The sequence below is a fragment of the Malaclemys terrapin genome, chromosome 11, assembly GCF_027887155.1.
Source record: "Malaclemys terrapin pileata isolate rMalTer1 chromosome 11, rMalTer1.hap1, whole genome shotgun sequence".
Taxonomy (NCBI): Eukaryota; Metazoa; Chordata; order Testudines; family Emydidae; genus Malaclemys; species Malaclemys terrapin.
In genome coordinates, this window is record NC_071515.1 from 75,938,632 (window position 1) to 75,959,240 (window position 20,609).

At 52.3% G+C, this 20,609-nt stretch overlaps 1 protein-coding gene across 1 annotated transcript; it reads left to right on the forward strand.

Annotated features, from left to right (window-relative positions):
* Positions 1–12,897: 12,897 nt before the first annotated feature.
* Positions 12,898–19,105, forward strand: RPL37A (ribosomal protein L37a). The gene is made up of 4 exons (XM_054044571.1): positions 12,898–12,987; positions 14,283–14,411; positions 16,927–17,009; positions 18,945–19,105. The coding sequence occupies exons 1-4, from the start codon at positions 12,985–12,987 to the stop codon at positions 19,006–19,008; spliced, it is 279 nt and encodes a 92-aa protein (XP_053900546.1). The 5' UTR covers positions 12,898–12,984; the 3' UTR covers positions 19,009–19,105.
* Positions 19,106–20,609: the final 1,504 nt, after the last annotated feature.

Consider the following 20,609-nt stretch of genomic DNA (forward strand, 5'->3'; position numbering starts at 1 on the left):
CCCTTCTCCTGACAGCCCCCCCAGAACACCGACCAATCTAACCCCCCCGTTCCCTGTCCCTTACTTGCCCCAACCGCTCTCTACACCCCCTTCTCCTGACAGCCCCCCCAGAACCTCTGACCAATCTAACCCCCCCGTTCCCTGTGCCTTGCCTGCCCCAAACGCTCTCTACACCCCCTTCTCCTGACAGCCCCCCCAGAACCTCTGACCAATCTAACCCCCCCGTTTCCTGTCCCTTGCCTGCCCCAACTGCTCTCTACACCCCCTTCTCCTGACAGCCCCCCCAGAACCTACGACCAATCTAACCCCCCGTTCCCTGTCCCTTGCCTGTCCCAACCGCTCTCTACAACCCCTTCTCCTGACAGCCCCCCAGAACACCAACCAATCTAACCCCCTCGTTCCCTGTCCCTTACCTGCCCCAACCGCTCTCTACATCCCCTTCTCCTGACAGCCCCCCCAGAACCACCGACCAATCTAACCCCCCGTTCCCTGTCCCTTGCCTGTCCCAACCGCTCTCTACAACCCCTTCTCCTGACAGCCCCCCCCAGACCCCCCGACCAATCTAACCCCCCGTTCCGTCCCCATCCTGCCCCAACCGCTCTCTACACCCCCTTCTCCTGACAGCCCCCCCAGAACTCTGACCAATCTAACCCCCCCATTCCCTGTGCCTTGCCTGCCCCAACCGCTCTCTACACCCCCTTCTCCTGACAGCCCCCCCAGAACCTCTGACCAATCTAACCCCCCCATTCCCTGTGCCTTGCCTGCCCCAACCGCTCTCTACACCCCCTTCTCCTGACAGCCCCCCCAGAACCCCCGACCAATCTAACCCCCCGTTCCCTGTCCCCCGCCTGCCCCAACCGCTCTCTACACCCCCTTCTCCTGACAGCCCCACCCGACCCCCAACCAATCTAACCCACCGTTCCCTGTCCCTTGCCTGCCCCAACCGCTCTCTACAACCCCTTCTCCTGACAGCCCCACCCGAACCCCCAACCAATCTAAGCCCCCCGTTCCCTATCCCTTACCTGCCCCAACCGCTCTCTACACCCCCTTCTCCCGACAGCCCCCCCAGAACCTCCGACCAATCTAACCCCCCCGTTCCCTGTCCCTTACCTGCCCCAACCGCTCTCTACACCCACTTCTCCTGACAGCCCCCCAAGAACCCCCGACCAATCTAACCCCCCGTTCCCTGTCCCTTGCCTGCCCCAACCGCTCTCTACAACCCTTCTCCCGACAGCCCCCCAAGAACCCCCGACCAATCTAACCCCCCGTTCCCTGTGCCTTGCCTGCCCCAACCGCTCTCTACACCCCCTTCTCCCGACAGCCCCCCGCAGAACTCCCGATCAATCTAACCCCCCCCGTTCCCTGTGCTTGCCTGCCCCAACCGCTCTCTACACCCCCTTCTCCCGACAGCCCCCGCAGAACCCCCGACCAATCTAACCCCCCCCGTTCCCTGTCCCTTGCCTGCCCCAACCGCTCTCTACACCGCTTTCTCCTGACAGCCCCCCCAGAACTACCGACCAATCTAACCCCCCGTTCCCTGTCCCTTGCCTGCCCCAACCGCTCTCTACAACCCCTTCTCCTGACAGCCCCCCCAGAACCCCCGAACAATCTAACCCCCCCGTTCCCTGTGCCTTGCCTGCCCCAACCGCTCTCTACACCCCCTTCTCCTGACAGCCCCCCCAGAACTCCTGACCAATCTAACCCCCCCATTCCCTGTGCCTTGCCTGCCCCAACCGCTCTCTACACCCCCTTCTCCCGACAGCCCCCCCAGAACCCCCGACCAATCTAACCCCCCCGTTCCCTGTCCCTTACTTGCCCCAACCGCTCTCTACACCCCCTTCTCCTGACAGCCCCCCCAGAACCCCCGACCAATCTAACCCCCGTTCCCTGTCCCTTGCCTGCCCCAACCGCTCTCTACACCCCCTTCTCCTGACAGCCCCCCCAGAACACCGACCAATCTAACCCCCCCGTTCCCTGTCCCTTACCTGCCCCAACCGCTCTCTACACCCCCTTCTCCTGACAGCCCCCGCAGAACCCCCGACCAATCTAACCCCCCCCGTTCCCTATCCCTTACCTGCCCCAACCGCTCTCTACACCCCCTTCTCCTGACAGCCCCCCCAGAACCACCGACCAATCTAACCCCCCCCCGTTCCCTATCCCTTACCTGCCCCAACCGCTCTCTACACCCCCTTCTCCTGACAGCCCCCCCAGAACCACCGACCAATCTAACCCCCCCGTTCCCTGTGCCTTGCCTGCCCCAACCGCTCTCTACACCCCCTTCTCCCGACAGCCCCCCTAGAACTCCCGACCAATCTAACCCCCCCTGTTCCCTGTCCCTTGCCTGCCCCAACCGCTCTCTACACCCCCTTCTCCTGACAGCCCCCCCCGGAACCCCCGACCAATCTAACCCCCCCGTTCCCTGTCCCTTGCCTGCCCCAACCGCTCTCTACACCCCCTTCTCCTGACAGCCCCCCCAGAACCCCCGACCAATCTAACCCCCCGTTCCCTGTCCCCCGCCTGCCCCAACCGCTCTCTACACCCCTTCTCCTGACAGCCCCACCCGAACCCCCAACCAATCTAACCCCCCCGTTCCCTGTCCCTTGCCTGCCCCAACCGCTCTCTACACCCCCTTCTCCTGACAGCCCCACCCGAACCCCCAACCAATCTAACCCCCCGTTCCCTGTCCCTTGCCTGCCCCAACCGCTCTCTACACCCCCTTCTCCCGACAGCCCCCCCAGAACCACCGACCAATCTAACCCCCCGTTCCCTGTCCCTTGCCTGCCCCAACCGCTCTCTACACCCCCTTCTCCTGACAGCCCCCCCCGAACCCCCAACCAATCTAACCCCCCCCGTTCCCTGTCCCTGGCCTGCCCCAACCGCTCTCTACACCCCCTTCTCCTGACAGACCCCCCAGAACCCCTGACCAATCTAACCCCGCCGTTCCCTGTGCCTTGCCTGCCCCAACCGCTCTCTACACCCCCTTCTCCTGACAGCCCCCCCAGAACCCCCGACCAATCTAACCCCCCTGTTCCCTGTCCCTTACCTGCCCCAACCGCTCTCTACACCCCCTTCTCCTGACAGCCCCCCCAGAACCACCGACCAATCTAACCCCCCCATTCCCTGTCCCTTGCCTGCCCCAACCGCTCTCTACACCCCCTTCTCCTGACAGCCCCCCCAGAACCCCCGACCAATCTAACCCCCCCGTTCCCTGTCCCTTGCCTGCCCCAACCGCTCTCTACACCCCCTTCTCCTGACAGCCCCCCCAGAACACCGACCAATCTAACCCCCCCGTTCCCTGTCCCTTACCTGCCCCAACCGCTCTCTACACCCTCTTGTCCTGACAGCCCCCCCAGAACCTCTGACCAATCTAACCCCCCCGTTCCCTGTGCCTTGCCTGCCCCAAACGCTCTCTACACCCCCTTCTCCTGACAGCCCCCCCAGAACCTCTGACCAATCTAACCCCCCCGTTTCCTGTCCCTTGCCTGCCCCAACTGCTCTCTACACCCCCTTCTCCTGACAGCCCCCCCAGAACCTACGACCAATCTAACCCCCCGTTCCCTGTCCCTTGCCTGTCCCAACCGCTCTCTACAACCCCTTCTCCTGACAGCCCCCCCAGAACACCGACCAATCTAACCCCCTCGTTCCCTGTCCCTTACCTGCCCCAACTGCTCTCTACACCCCCTTCTCCTGACAGCCCCCCCAGAACCACCGACCAATCTAACCCCCCGTTCCCTGTCCCTTGCCTGTCCCAACCGCTCTCTACAACCCCTTCTCCTGACAGCCCCCCCAGAACACTGACCAATCTAACCCCCTCGTTCCCTGTCCCTTACCTGCCCCAACCGCTCTCTACACCCCCTTCTCCTGACAGCCCCCCCAGAACCTCTGACCAATCTAACCCCCCCGTTCCCTGTCCCTTACCTGCCCCAACCGCTCTCTACACCCCCTTCTCCTGACAGCCCCCCCAGAACCTCTGACCAATCTAACCCCCCGTTCCCTGTGCCTTGCCTGCCCCAACCGCTCTCTACACCCCCTTCTCCTGACAGCCCCCCCAGAACCCCCGACCAATCTAACCCCCCGTTCCGTCCCCATCCTGCCCCAACCGCTCTCTACACCCCCTTCTCCTGACAGCCCCCCCAGAACTCCGACCAATCTAACCCCCCCATTCCCTGTGCCTTGCCTGCCCCAACCGCTCTCTACACCCCCTTCTCCTGACAGCCCCCCCAGAACCTCTGACCAATCTAACCCCCCCATTCCCTGTGCCTTGCCTGCCCCAACCGCTCTCTACACCCCCTTCTCCTGACAGCCCCCCCAGAACCCCCGACCAATCTAACCCCCCGTTCCCTGTCCCCCGCCTGCCCCAACCGCTCTCTACACCCCCTTCTCCTGACAGCCCCACCCGAACCCCCAACCAATCTAACCCCCCGTTCCCTGTCCCTTGCCTGCCCCAACCGCTCTCTACAACCCCTTCTCCTGACAGCCCCACCCGAACCCCCAACCAATCTAAGCCCCCCGTTCCCTATCCCTTACCTGCCCCAACCGCTCTCTACACCCCCGTCTCCCGACAGCCCCCCCAGAACCTCCGACCAATCTAACCCCCCCGTTCCCTGTCCCTTACCTGCCCCAACCGCTCTCTACACCCCCGTCTCCCGACAGCCCCCCCAGAACCCCCGACCAATCTAACCCCCCGTTCCCTGTCCCTTGCCTGCCCCAACCGCTCTCTACAACCCTTCTCCCGACAGCCCCCCCAGAACCTCCGACCAATCTAACCCCCCCGTTCCCTGTGCCTTGCCTGCCCCAACCGCTCTCTACACCCCCTTCTCCTGACAGCCCCCCCAGAACTCCCGATCAATCTAACCCCCCCCGTTCCCTGTGCTTGCCTGCCCCAACCGCTCTCTACACCCCCTTCTCCCGACAGCCCCCCCAGAACCCCCGACCAATCTAACCCCCCCCGTTCCGTCCCTTGCCTGCCCCAACCGCTCTCTACACCCCCTTCTCCCGACAGCCCCCCCAGAACCCCCGACCAATCTAACCCCCCCGTTCCCTGTGCCTTGCCTGCCCCAACCGCTCTCTACACCCCCTTCTCCCGACAGCCCCCCCAGAACCCCCGACCAATCTAACCCCCCCATTCCCTGTCCCTTGCCTGCCCCAACCGCTCTCTACACCCCCGTCTCCTGACAGCCCCCCCAGAACTCCTGACCAATCTAACCCCCCCTGTTCCCTGTCCCTTGCCTGCCCCAACCGCTCTCTACACCCCCTTCTCCTGACAGCCCCCCCAGAACCCCCGACCAATCTAACCCCCCGTTCCCTGTGCCTTGCCTGCCCCAACCGCTCTCTACACCCCCTTCTCCTGACAGCCCCCCCCGAACCCCCAACCAATCTAACCCCCCCCGTTCCCTGTCCCTGGCCTGCCCCAACCGCTCTCTACACCCCCTTCTCCTGACAGACCCCCCAGAACCTCCGACCAATCTAACCCCCCCGTTCCCTGTCCCTTGCCTGCCCCAACCGCTCTCTACAACCCCTTCTCCTGACAGCCCCCCCAGAACCACCGACCAATCTAACCCCCCCGTTCCCTGTGCCTTGCCTGCCCCAACCGCTCTCTACACCCCCTTCTCCTGACAGCCCCCCCAGAACTCCTGACCAATCTAACCCCCCCATTCCCTGTGCCTTGCCTGCCCCAACCGCTCTCTACACCCCCTTCTCCCGACAGCCCCCCCAGAACCCCCGACCAATCTAACCCCCCCGTTCCCTGTCCCTTACTTGCCCCAACCGCTCTCTACACCCCCTTCTCCCGACAGCCCCCCCAGAACCCCCGACCAATCTAACCCCCCCGATCCCTGTCCCTTACTTGCCCCAACCGCTCTCTACACCCCCTTCTCCTGACAGCCCCCCCAGAACCCCCGACCAATCTAACCCCCGTTCCCTGTCCCTTGCCTGCCCCAACCGCTCTCTACACCCCCTTCTCCTGACAGCCCCCCCAGAACACCGACCAATCTAACCCCCCCGTTCCCTGTCCCTTACCTGCCCCAACCGCTCTCTACACCCCCTTCTCCTGACAGCCCCCCCAGAACCTCTGACCAATCTAACCCCCCCGTTCCCTGTGCCTTGCCTGCCCCAACCGCTCTCTACACCCCCTTCTCCTGACAGCCCCCGCAGAACCCCCGACCAATCTAACCCCCCTGTTCCCTGTGCCTTGCCTGCCCCAACCGCTCTCTACACCCCCTTCTCCTGACAGCCCCCCCCAGAACCCCCGACCAATCTAACCCCCCGTTCCCTGTCCCTTGCCTGTCCCAACCGCTCTCTACAACCCCTTCTCCTGACAGCCCCCCCAGAACCTCCGACCAATCTAACCCCCCCGTTCCCTGTCCCTTGCCTGTCCCAACCGCTCTCTACAACCCCTTCTCCTGACAGCCCCCCCAGAACCTCCGACCAATCTAACCCCCCCGTTCCCTGTCCCTTACCTGCCCCAACCGCTCTCTACACCCACTTCTCCTGACAGCCCCCCCAGAACCTCTGATCAATCTAACCCCCCATTCCCTGTGCCTTGCCTGCCCCAACCGCTCTCTATACCCCCTTCTCCCGACAGCCCCCCCGGAACCCCCGACCAATCTAACCCCCCCCGTTCCCTATCCCTTACCTGCCCCAACCGCTCTCTACACCCCCTTCTCCCGACAGCCCCCCCAGAACCTCCGACCAATCTAACCCCCCCCGTTCCCTGTGCCTTGCCTGCCCCAACCGCTCTCTACACCCCCTTCTCCTGACAGCCCCCCCAGAACCTCTGACCAATCTAACCCCCCCGTTTCCTGTCCCTTGCCTGCCCCAACTGCTCTCTACACCCCCTTCTCCTGACAGCCCCCCCAGAACCCCCGACCAATCTAACCCCCCTATTCCCTGTGCCTTGCCTGCCCCAACCGCTCTCTACACCCCCTTCTCCTGACAGCCCCCCCAGAACCCCCGACCAATCTAACCCCCCCTGTTCCCTGTCCCTTGCCTGCCCCAACCGCTCTCTACACCCCCTTCTCCTGACAGCCCCACCCGAACCCCCGACCAATCTAACCCCCCCGTTCCCTGTCCCTTACCTGCCCCAACCGCTCTCTACACCCCCTTCTCCTGACAGCCCCCCCAGAACCTCTGACCAATCTAACCCGCCCATTCCCTGTGCCTTGCCTGCCCCAACCGCTCTCTACACCCCCTTCTCCTGACAGCCCCCCCAGAACCCCCGACCAATCTAACCCCCCCGTTCCCTGTCCCTTGCCTGCCCCAACCGCTCTCTACACCCCCTTCTCCTGACAGCCCCCCCAGAACCTCTGACCAATCTAACCCCCCCATTCCCTGTGCCTTGCCTGCCCCAACCGCTCTCTACACCCCCTTCTCCCGACAGCCCCCCCAGAACTCCTGACCAATCTAACCCCCCCGTTCCCTGTCCCTTGCCCCCCACCCACCCGGCCGAGGCAGAGCTGCGAGCTCCACGTGCAGCCAAACACTGGTGCTGCTCTGCGGGGGGAGGAGGGAGCAGGGGAGGGGGAGGGACTCTGGCTGCTCGAGGCCCCAGTGGCTGCGAGTGGCTTTCAATCAGGCCCGGCCGTCCAATCAGCCGCGCCGCACTCTGCATGAGGGGAATGGGGAAATTCCGGAGATTTCTACCTTATTAGAAATCCCCCGCTCCCCCCCCCCCCCCGGATGGCCATTTAATGCTAAGAAAGACGGACATGTTCGGGAAATGCCGGGCAGATGGTAACCCTACTATCACAGGAGAGATGAGCTCCTTGAAGCACCGACACCACTGTGGCACTGATCCAACATAAGACGGCCTGATAACGCTTTGTTGCAGCCCAGTCAAGGGCTTCCTGGGGCATTCATGGACAACATAAGTGTTGCCAGCCCAAAGGGCTCGAGGGGACAACAGTGGTTCGTCGCCCGGTGTGCTTGGCACCAATAAAGACACCGAGGGGAGAAAGCAAGCCAAGTTTATTTCAGAGCTCTGAAATGGTACTAGGAGACCAGCACGTCTCAAATCAAGTGCCACAAATACAAACAAATTTTACCTTTTGTACTCCAAACTGTTTGCATACATCTCTTTGTCTGGCTTTTCCCCCTTACTCCTCCCTTTCTGACAACAGTTACAATAAACTCTACATAAGCTTGTGAGAAAACTTTCCCAGTCTTATGCATATCTGTTACCTTGGGTTTACATGCCTGCAAACTAACTACCCCCTCCCTTCCCTCACTTCTTTATCTCTACTATTTCTGCTAGTGTGAGTGAAACTGCAGCCATGTGCTAGAAAAGCTGACCATTACATATTCTGCTTCAGCATTAAGGCAATTAGCATGAAAGTAGGTGAGAGTTCACAAGATGGAGTTCTGTGGTTCAGGTAGGCCCAGAGCAGAAGAGCTTTATCGGCACTTTTGGCCTTCCACTCTCCCGAGTTACCTGGTAGCTATGGCTAGTGGCACCAACAATCCCTCCTTTGAGAACACTCAACAAACCTTTGTCAGAGTTTTCTCATACTCTAACGACAAAATGCGATTAAGCTCCATGCAATCAGGATTATCAATGAGAGGGTATATGGGAACGTCTGGGGTATGGGAGGTACAAATCTTACATATGAGCACTTTACAGCAAATGAGCAAAAGAAAAAGAACAAAACATATCACCACACCTGTGAGCAAGATGCGAACAATGCTTCCCCCTATACCTCCTAGTTCCCCTAAACCAGGTATCCAACCCCAAAGGGAATCCAAAATAGTGGGTTCTCTTTCCTGGGCCTTCCACTGGTTAAAGGCCCGTTCAGCTGACAAGATGTGCTTGTTAATGTCCTGTGAAAACTCTGGGACATAGGTACAACACTCTTCTCCAATAAGGGCACAGACCCCGCCCCGTGAGGCTAACACATAATCTAGGGCCTGACGATTCTGCAGGGATAATAATCGGAGTTGGTAAAGCTCAGAATGTATACTTTTCTCTATGGCTAGGGTATCACTGGCAAACTGGGTGAGAAATTTAGACAGTCTTCTGTAGAGTTGGGTTAGCTGTCCCACCCCATAGGAAGGGAAGGATATCATTCCAAACCTGTCTCCTTCACTGATGGGTTCTAGGGTAGCTCTCAAGGACCGATAGTACCTGGGACGACCTGAGGGAGCCTTAGGTAGAACGCGGAGGGGAGGAGCAAGATAGCCTTTGTAACAGCTACCATGCCAACCATTAGGAAGCCATTTGTAGGCATTAGTACCACAAACCCAAAATGCCCAGAAGATAATAAGAATTGTTGACACTAAACAAGTCAAAAAATAACAAGACCAAATACATAGACCAGGTCGGCCTTCTGTAAGAAAATAAAACCAATGCTCAGGGTTCTCGCGGGGCTTATGCTGAGAGATCACAAAGCATTCCCAGAGACCCTTACTGTCTTTTGAATAACAGCGTAAGTCCCAAATCGTCGCTGGAAGCTTTCTTAGCAGGTTGGACAGTCCACTGTTTAGGAGCGGGCACTGCTTTCAGTCGAGAGTGATGAATCCAGTTCTTGTGTCCTTCGACCTTTGCCGCTGTATGGGTGACAAGCAGGACGGTGTGGGGTCCCTTCCACTTCTCTTGGAGAGGCTCGTCCTTCCAGGTCCGCACGAGAACAGAGTCATCAGGTTGCAGGGAGTGGACCGGAGTATCCAGCAGAAGAAGCTGTGGATCTTTGGTGTACCTGTGAAGAGAAGAAAGAGCAGCAGACAGAGAGCACATGTACTGAGACAAGAAACCACACCCCACTTCCCATTCCCCTGCCAGAACTGGGGTACCATTCATAGGCCATGCTCTTCCAAACATAATCTCGAAGGGACTAAGCCCTATCCTATCCTTAGGGACAAGTTTCAGAGTAACAGCCGTGTTAGTCTGTATCCGCAAAAAGAAGAACAGGAGTACTTGTGGCACCTTAGAGACTAACAAATTTATTAGAGCATAAGCTTTCGTGGACTACAGCCCACTTCTTCGGATGCATATCCTTAGGGAGAGCACGAATGCGAAGTAACACAAGGGGCTGCTTCTCCACTGTCTGAGTGCGTTGCACCATTGTGCCCTCCGGGGTCGAGCAAACCACGTCTCCGCCAAGGCCCCCAATGAAGTCACCGGTGCACACTGGGCGTCGGTCGTCGCTGTAATCCGTCGGCCGCCAGGAGGGATCCGGGCAAGGCTAAATTTCAGCCTCGAGCCCCACGTTGGGCGCCAAAACTGTTGCTTGCCTAGAACTGGGCCCCGAGATGGCAAACAGGGGTTCGTTGCCCGGTGCGCTTGGCACCAATAAAGACACCGAGGAGAGAAAGCAAGCCAAGTTTATTTCAGAGCTCTGAAATGGCACTAGGAGACCAGCGTGTCTCAAATCAAGTGCCACAAATACAAACTAATTTTCTCTTTTATATTTTAAGCAGTTTCTGTGCAAGCCTTTGTTCTGTTCCTCTCTCTTACTTCTCTTTCTCTTCTTTTCTCGAGCAGTTACAATTAGAAAAGTTCCCATTCGTCTGCTTATCTTTTGGGCTTGCAAGGCCTGTTTACAGCAGCTGCCTGCTAGAAAAGCCGACCCTTCCATTTCCGCTTCAGCATGTCAGCCGTTAGCACAGAAGTAGGTGAGAGTTCTCAAGATGGAGTTCTGTGGTTCACGTAGGCCCAGAGCAGAAGAGCTTCGTCGGCACTTTTGGCCTTCCACTCTCCCGAGTTACCTGGTAGCTATGCCTAGTGACACCAACAAAACTGTTAACTGATATTTTAATAGTTTCAATGGATACCTTTTAAAATATTTACATCCCTAATACACACAGACTGTGATTAAGTCATCCCTTAGGCTTCTCTTTGTTAAACTCTCAGGTTGAGCCCTTGGAGTCTATCATGATAGGGCATGTCTTCTAATCTTTTAATCATTCTCATGGCTCTTCTCTGACCCCTCTCCAATGTATCAACACCCTTCTTGAACTGTGGAAACCAGAACTGGACACAGTATTCCTGCAATGGTTGCTCTACTGCCAAATACTGAGGTAAAATAATCCTGATTCCAACTTGAAGATTCCCCTCTTTACGCATCCAAGGATTACATTAGTCCTTTTGCCAACAGCTTTGCACTGGGAACTCTTGCTCATTTGATTATCCACCTGGATGCCCAAGTCCTTTTCAGAGTCACTCCTTCTAGGATAGAGTCCCCCAGCCTGTACATATGGCCTGTGTTTTTGTTTTTTTTTGGGGGGGGGGGTTGGTGAGGGGGGAGAAGAGGGAGGCCAGCAGGGGTGAAAATTCATTGTTTGCTTGCACCCAGTTTACGAGATGATCCAGATCACGATCATTACTTAATTAAAACAAATAGGATTATCCTATTATGAGTATTGACAGAACTCAACAGCGCTGGTATTGGATTGTTTTTCTTTTATCACTGATTTTTATGTTGGAGAGAAATTCCATGTTAATTTCCCAATTATTTGTGGCATGCTTTCTGAGCCCCGGGCACTCATTTTTGATCAGAGCGAGGGACACAAGGGTCTTATGCCTGTTTGCCTTCATACAGATTTGATGATCAATGGGATGCAAAGAATGTTTAAAAAAAAAATCTGGTTTTAAGGAAGAGGGAGGGGTAACATAAGAGTTGTTATAAATTATCATTGACTTTTTGTCTCTTAAAACTGCGTTTGCTGTTCCCTTTTTATTGTTCTAGTATTTACTGTGTTCTTTGATTTTCTTAAAAATAAAACCAGCTAACCACTCTATCCATTTTCTTTTTATGGGTTCTTTGGATATGAAGTCAGAAATCTGCATTCTGTGGCTAAATCTCCAATCCAATAAAATCCATGGTGATATAGATCAATTTTACTGCCTGGATATTTGCTGTATGCCTGCATGAATACATTTCTACAATATTTTCCAAATGATGGATCGTTCCAACTCAAGCTGCAAATAAATTCCATTTTGTGAGTTTGAAGGCTTTAGATAACCCTGTTATTGCTGGACAGATTTACAGAATTAAGCTGTGTAAGACTAAAAAGAATGACTGAATGCTTTGTGTGGGACTCAAAGTCTGTGAGGGAAGGGAACTCTGAAAGCGTGTCATGGGTATCTTTGCAACAATTGAACCCTGTGATTGTCAGCAGGGTACCATGGAAGCAGAACTTCACTTCTGTGGTACTAGTTGCATATCCTGATTTCCCCTCCCCCCCCATACCTTTTGTTAGGCTAAGAAAGATAAATATTTAAACATCTTTTCATCCAATATACCTGCTGTAAATGTTATATCCTGTACTGTTAACTCCACCTAGATTTAGATCATAGATGTATAATTAGGCTAAATTTATTTATGATGTAACATCATTGATGGAATGAACCCATCTCCTGTTGAATGGTCTTATTTGAACTCTACTGTTCACTTTTTCCTTTTGTTCCTTCTTAACAGCCTGTCATCCATCCTCTTGTCTGCCATGCATATAACCAATCTCCTGTATAAACAGGATCTGATGGATCAGAGCAGCCAGTTGAGCCATCAGACCTGCTGGCTGCACAGGTTAACACATACCGAGGGGGGAAATCCATACACCATACAGCTAATCCCGCACTTGTGTGGAAGGAGGCCACATCCCAACCCCCTGCACCAGCTCTGAGCCCCCTCCCGCACCCAGAACCCCTCATTTCTGGCCCCACCCCAGAGCCTGCACCCCTCCCACGCCCCAGCCCCCTGCACCAGCCTGGAGCCCCCTCCCGCACCCAGAACCCCTCATTTCTGACCCCACCGTCCCTCACCCACTCCCAGGCATTCGGGCTAAACCCTTACACGCAACACCTACAGCCCTATCTCTGCTGCAGAGTGCCGCAAAGGCGACGATAGAGTCCCACACCCCCCCGAGCCCAGACAGTCCCACTCCGAGTCCCGTCCTCTCTGTGGTCCGATCCCTCCTTCCTTCCGGCCAGGGCCAGGCTATCGCGCATGCGCAGGAAGTACCTCCTTCTTTGCGTCCAGGCCCGGCAGGAAGATGGTGAGTGTGGCTGAGGGGCCGCCGGCTTCTCTCTCACGGCTCAATCCGCCGCCATCCGCCCTGCCGGCCGCCTCATCCGCGCAGGCGGAGGCCGGAGCTAGTGCCGCGGGGCCTGCGCTCCCCGGGGCGCCGGGTATTGGGGGGGCAGCTGGGGCCTGCTGACTGTGGGCGGGAGCGGGCGGTGGGGCAGAGCCGGGGGCCTTGGGGGGAGGGGGGAGACCCGGGCCTGGTGTCGGAAGCAGGTCCTGGGCCGAGCGGGTCTGGGAGGTAAGAGCTGGGGGGAGGGGGAGCGGGTGCTTTCCTTTTCCTGCAGGCCCGAGGGGGGGTGTTGGGGGCGTTCCCTGCAGCCCCCTCCTCCCCGCCCCATTGCTGGGCGGCACCCCTCTGCCGGAGTCGGGGTGCCAGTCCGTGGGATCTGTGGGGTTTAGGGTCTGGAAGAGGGACAGAAACGGGTAGCCCTGGGAGAAGCTAACACATTCCTCTCTCCGTATTCTGATTTCTACCCATGTTTTGTGGGCCTCGCAGAGGAAAAGAGGGTCAGTCTCCAGGAGAGATTTGAAGGACAAAACCTGGGCCCTGGTGTACTAAAGTTTGGGAGGACATGTTGAGCCCAGGGCAGTAAAAATGACTTAAGACTGTTGCAGAAGGAAATAACGTGGGAATCAAAGCTAGCACGATTGCATTGATGAGGAACAGGTGTAGAGGGAGAAGAGACCTCAAGCATAGGCAAGGGCTTGAAGTTTAAATGTGGGATGATGGGTGATGGCAAGGCTAGTCAACCCCCACTTGCTATGTGAATATGAGCACGTCATTTAATCTTTGTCTAGTTTTCTCCCTATTTCTGATTTAGGCATAAAAATACTTTTGCAAGACTTAATTTGATTGTCAGTGTGATCCTGAGAATATCTGGTGAAAGGCTCTGTAGATATGCAATGATGCAATCCTCATTTAGGCCCCAATCCTGTCTATGACTGCATTCAGGTACACTGATGTGCCTGTATGCAATCATTGCACGTTTGTGATCCTAAAAACACTACATACCAGAGCAGGACTCATGGAGCTGTGGCTATGGAATAATTCATATAGGCTTGAATTTCCAGTGCAGTACAACTTTATTTTGGACAGCATTTTGGTGGAAACTGTACTTTAAAAAATACTGTTACATAATTGATGAAAATAGATTCAAGCAGTGTGCAGATAACTTTGCTTTAATTCTTTGGCTGCTGCTAAGTAAACTGCTAACCAGTCTCTGGTTTTAATTAAGCTAATGTGTGTGGTGATTTATATCCTGACAGGCTAAGCGCACCAAGAAAGTTGGGATTGTGGGAAAATATGGTACCCGTTATGGTGCTTCCCTCAGGAAAATGGTAAAGAAAATTGAAATTAGCCAGCATGCCAAGTATACCTGCTCCTTCTGTGGCAAGGTAGGAGCCCTTTTTGATTCACCCCAGCAAGTTCTCAAAGTCTTACAGTGAATAGAAATGGGACTGCTTCAGATTTCTCTACTTCTTAATATATAGCAGGTTAATTACGGTCTGCCTAAGCATGGTTTGAATTGTCCACAACTTTCAGAGGTGTAAGATTACACCTTGCAAAATCCCTTTCCTACCTTTTCATATTATCTCAAAATAAGATTCACCATGTTTTAAGTTACATATTTTGGTGGTAATTCAGTTAATGTGGTCTCAAGTTGTTTTTCACTACACTAAATAGTGATGCTGATGGGCAGAAAATGTTAGGCATCGAATAAAGGGTCATAAGGTAAAAATATACACTTTTCATGTATCACTGGTTATTAAAACATTATATTAATTTGTTTTGCCCAATAATTCTCAAGTTTTTCTAGTATGTATCTCTTGAGTGAGACTTCCAGTTGTGTGCATTATATATTTTGGGGAGGAGGGAGTGAAACCATCTAATTGATCTTTACGCCTGTGGGAATTCTGCAACAAAAAATGAAAAGTTCTGCACACATTATTTTCAAATTCTGCATATTTTATTTGTCAAAATAATACAATATAATCACACTAGTTCCAATTATTTTTGGTCATTTATTTCAAAATACCTGTCAGCAAGTATGTCTGTAACAATGCAAACAACAAAAAAGATTCAGGAAATCTTTTTTGACAAAAAGATCCCTTATTAGGCATATTAATACAGAACTCTGAGTAATAATTCATTTAAACTACTATACAGAGCCATATTTCCTGCACCCCTCGGAAGCAGTGCAAGGGCTTGGGGGATTTGGGGTAAAGGAGGGGCTGAGGGAGAGGGAAGTAATTGCTGGGAAGGAGCTTGGGTGTGAACATGGAGGGTTGTTGAGTATGGGTGGGAAAAGTATGGAACAGGTGTTTTGCAGGGGGCTGGGAGAGATTGTTAGGAAGCTTCCACCATGCAGACCCTGGCTGACTCCTAGCCTTTCCCATTCAGTCAGGCACATGTCTCTGCACCCACATGTGTCCCTCCACACCCACTCAGATACCCCCCCCTCCTCTCATCCCTATGTGTCTCTGTGCCGCCACTCAGCCACCCCCTATCCATATGTGGTCCAACTCCCCCATCCCCATGTGGCCCTGCACCTCCCTCCCCCTGTGGTCCTGTGCCTCCTCACCCATTCAGCCTTTGGCCCAATATGTCCTCCCCAACTAGCCCTTATGAGCCCCTCTCTGACACCCCCCAGCAGCCCCACGCTGTCTGTCTCACCATGTCTCCTGACCTGGCCCCACAGGCACTGTGAAGAAGACTGGCTCTTTCTTTTCCCTAGCTGCCAGGAGCTGCTGCTCTGTTCTATTGTCGAAACGCCCTCTGGTGTGCAAAAGGCATAACTGCAGCAACTTTCCAGCAGAAGCTTTTTTCTGTGCAAAAAATTAAAAATTTGCACGGCTCATTAATTATGCACGTGCAATGGCATAGAATTCCCCCCTGGAGTAGATCTTGTATGTGACCCAAAAAAAATTGAATTTGGGTCTCAGAAATTTGAAAGGCCACTCACTCTTTGCCCTAATAATTTAGCCAAAATATTCAGATGCCTACAGTTAAAGTGACCTCATTTTCAGGTGTGCTGAGCACCCATACTTACTAATGATTTCTACCTTCAATGGCTGACTACGGATTTAGGTATTTAGCTATAGGTATCCAAGCTTAAGTGTTGGACTTTAAAAGCTAATTGAAAGCTGAGGTCATTCTTTGTGTGAATTTAGTGCTTATGAAATGTGCCTGTTTGATAGCTTTGAAGGCATTGAGTAGATACAGCATGGGCTGCAGTTCTGTGAGCTGTCCCGCCAATACGTTTCAGCCTTCACCTGAAGGGAGAGCAGTTTAGTAGCCCAGACCCATTCAACCTTGGTTATTTTGTTGAGACTCCAAAAGGGTTCCAGTTACCTACATCATAAAAAGCCACTACTGTAAATGTCCATTCAGAGCTGGATTGATACTGGAGCACTTTCCTACACTATGGATTTAGGTACTTAGGCTAATATATCAGTTTAAGCTAAAATGGTTTTACGACCATATGAGCAGAACACAATAGTAAAACGGCTTGCTAAAACAACTTGTAGAGTAAATGACTAGCTATAGATAGGAACTAAAGCCAATTCAGTTCCTCTGTTTTATTCTTTTGGGGGAGGGGGGGAGGGAGGGAGAACAGCTGAAGGGTTTTTTTACATAGACAGTATTTACAACAGTGATAACTATCTGCCCGAGTTAATGCCATTACCGAAGTTCTTTGGCCTTTGTCGAGACCTGTAGAAAGTCTGATGTCTTCATATTTCTTCTGGCCCTGGTTGCAAACGTTGTTGTTGTGAAACCTTGACATTTAAATCCTATTTCCATTGTGTTGTTTTTGGAGTAAGGCTGAAAGGTCGCATGTCTTTACTGAGCAAAGATGTCTAGATTTCTTGGTTTCTTCAACTGAAAGTATATAAATACTTTGTGTTACAGACCAAAATGAAGAGGAAAGCTGTAGGTATCTGGCATTGTGGATCCTGTATGAAGACAGTAGCTGGTGGCGCCTGGACCTATAAGTAAGGAAATTAATAATAATTGGCTCTGTCTGGTAGTTGAAGCAAAGTTCAACATTTTTGTTGCTTTTCTGATGACAGCCACTTATTTAAGCAGGTCTCTTCCTTGAGCTAGCTGCAGTGGAACCCCGGCTTTTTCCCTGCATGGTTAAAGTTAATTGAGAGTTTGAAAAGTTCATATTATTCTGTTCATCGTGTAATTAGCTTGCTTTTGTGACTATTGAATCTTGTCTGTTGCGCTGCTCTTTCCCTACTTTTGTTAAGTCCCCCTGGAGTTCCTCACAGTCTCCTCTGGTCTTAACAAAACAAAGTTCTTTGAGTCATAGTTAATAGAAATTCCAGGGCTTCCAATATTTTTTAAATAAGTTTAAACTTAAAAGAAATGCAAATATCTGAAAGTATGGAAATACATACAGTAGTTTTTAAGGTCCCCTAGCAATCATAATTCTGCCCCAGTCTTAATACCAGCCTTGAACTTTTTCCTTTTCATCTGGAGGTCCTAAGAATTTCAGCTTGGCTGTCTCTGGCATAGTGTTCATATCACTACCATCCTTCCTTCCCTTCATTATCTGCAGCCATGGGAGCAATAGTTTTAAATATTGAGAATGTTGCAGTATGTGTGTACATACACCTCTACCCCGATATAACGCTGTCCTCGGGAGCCAAAACATTTTACCGTGTTATAGGTGAAATCTATACCGCGTTATATTGAACTTGCGTTGATCTGCCGGAATGCGCAGCCCCGCCCCCTTGGAGCACTGCTTTACCGCGTTATATCCAAATTCATGTTATATCGGGTCGCGTTATATCGGGGTAGAGGTCTATATGTATGTTTGACACCAGTTATAAATAGGATCTAAATGTTCACGAACAGTGCCTTTTATTCACTGATTGTTTGCCACCATTTATACAACTGTCTCAATGATGTAGCATGATTGCCTTCCTTACGGTATTTGTTCAGTCAGGATTTTTAAATTGGGAACCTTCTAGGGGCTATGCATACTGCCTGCATTCTGAGTTCCCCAACAACTGTATGATCAAGACTTTGTCTACATACGGGTTTTGTACCAGTATTTAACTATTTTAGTAGAAAAATCACACCATTAATCAAAATAGTAAATTGTCACAACCCATGCAGTGAAGGTGCTTTCCCCATATGGCTTATACTTCTTCCCTACAAAGAGAGCTGTGCAAGTGGTACAACGTTTTTGTAGACATGACCTTAGTACTGAGGTCCTCAAACTGGGGTGTGCCCCCTAGTGGGGTGCAGAGGACTGTTTGGGGGGGCATGGTTGGGGCCTGGGCCAGCCCCATGGGGGGTGGGGAGGGAGCACCACCTGGCTGCGCTCCTGGCCCCGGCTGCCAACCTGACCCCTGCTGTTGCTCCAGCCTTGGCGCCCTTACCTTTGTCATCATCCCCCTCTCCCAGAGCCGCAGCCTTGGCTCCGGGGGGGCAGGAGGGTGGACAGAGGTAAGGGAGGGATGCAAGGTAAAAAGTTTGAGGACCGACCACTGCCTTATAATAAAATAGTAGGTTTCTCTCTTTTTCCCTTTTTTGGCATCACTGCAGGGCAGCATTCAGATTGTTTGGGTGTTTTAACACTTCATAACTGAACATGTTTGGGTTTTTTAAATTTAACCTCAGACTCGTCAAATTCAGAATTATTAGTGCTTTGGGGGAGCTAGGACCACAGGTGCTAAAATGCAATAATCCTTTAATTACTGTATGATGTCACTACAGCACAGTTCAGGTTGAGATACAAGACACACAACTGCATACACCTGCTCAGACTCAGATCTGTGTTCTCAGGGTCATGAGATATTGAAGTGGATTTGCACTAAGTTATAACTGCTTCACTTCAGCTGATAAATTGAGTGCAACTGATGAGCGTTGCTGGTTGCTTCAGTGTAGGAGTGACACTATGGTTTTTCTTCCAGCACCACCTCTGCAGTGACAGTCAAATCTGCCATCAGAAGACTGAAGGAATTGAAAGACCAGTAGAAGCTTCTACCTGTTCCCATGATTCATACCTTCCTTCTCCAGAGTCTGAAAATCTCTACCATTCTTTTGTCAATAAAAAGGGTGTAGTGGAACAGAACCCTTTTTTCCTCTTCTGTACAAAATTATATCTGGTCTGCCACGCTATGGTTGTGAATCTGCTTAGCTGTCGATTCTATTATTATGGTGGCACTGATAGCAAATGCTGTATCTATTTGTTATGGTCATGGACGGGTCATTCTTAATGACACTGTAACATCAGAAGTAGCTCAATCAATCAGTACCATTCCACTGCAGTTAATTTGCGTGCTGCAGTTCTATTAGTTGAACGAATCAGTGGGTTGTCCGTCTTTTTATAAGCGCTCTAAAGAAAAGCCTAGGCAGGTTCTAATGGGGTCCTATGGCAGTTGTGACATAGCAGTAATCAGTAACTTGTGTCTCGGGGGAAATCTTAAATGAGAGGGGGGCGAGAAGGGGCAGATCTCAAGTGCCGTGAACATCTGAATGTAGGTTCTGTGTCTCCACCCCAACCCAGCTGCTGCTTTTGCGGGGGGACACATTCCGTAGCATGGAGGGGGAACCAGCCCTGTTGACAGACTCCCTCTGGAGTTGGAGTAGGGATTGAAATCATGAAGAGCAGCTGTCCTCCCACACTCTCTGACTCTGGTTCTGGATCCCACTGACCACAGACAACTGGCTACTACTGCCCATGCTGCGTCTTTTTCTGTGTGACTGTCTCCAGTATTGGCCACCTCTGGTGCCTTTCTATTTGGGCTGCCATTCCTGGTTGGCAGTAGGCCCTGTGAGCTGCAAAATGTTAGTCAAATCTTCCCAAATCATATAAATAGCTATAATGAAAATTAAATACTAAAAGTTTCATGCTAAGTCAGTTTAAAGATCCGTCTTCCTGGCAAGGAAAACAAAGTTCCGGTTTCTAGAGCCAAGAAGAGTCGCTGCCAAATAATTTCTTTCTGGATGATCAGACTTTAACATTTTGGTACCTGGGACCAGCTGGCACATGTGTTTGAACCATCTTTCAGTCACCACTAATAGACTGGATACCTGCACCATCTCTCTGTATTTGGGTGGACATACAAATAAGGAAATGATTATCTGATGAAACCAAGGTGCTTATAGTCACACAGGACAATCACTGTCCTGTTTTTGTGTAATTTTGAAGAGGTATTTATTTCCCAGTTTGAGGTTACCTTGTGACCCTAGTCCCAAAGACTTCGTTGTGTAACCATGACTGCTGGGGCTGTAGTTCAGGAGTCTGTGAGACCCCAGTCTCCTTAAGAGCAGTGGTCCAGATGGAGGCAGGGCCCCAAGGGTTTGGAGAATTAAATTCAGATACAGTAGAACCTCAGAGTTACAGACTGACTGGTCAAACACACACCTCATTTGGAACTGGAAGTACGCAACCAGACTGCAGCAGAGACCCGACCCCCCCAAAAAAATAAATAAAAAGCCAGTACAGTACTGTGTTGAATAAAAAAAAGTTTAAAGAAAAGATTTGACATGGTGAGGAAACTGTTTCTGTGCTTGTTTCATTTAAATTAAGATGGTTAAAAGAAGCATTTTCTGCACAGTAAAGTTTCAAAGCT

Bases quoted from the DNA above. Each gene is read 5' to 3' on its own strand.
- RPL37A (XM_054044571.1), top strand. The intron at 14,412-16,926 runs GTAGGAGCCCTT...TTTGTGTTACAG, and splicing joins CCTGCTCCTTCTGTGGCAAG to ACCAAAATGAAGAGGAAAGC. The intron at 17,010-18,944 runs GTAAGGAAATTA...TTTTTCTTCCAG, and splicing joins GGTGGCGCCTGGACCTATAA to CACCACCTCTGCAGTGACAG.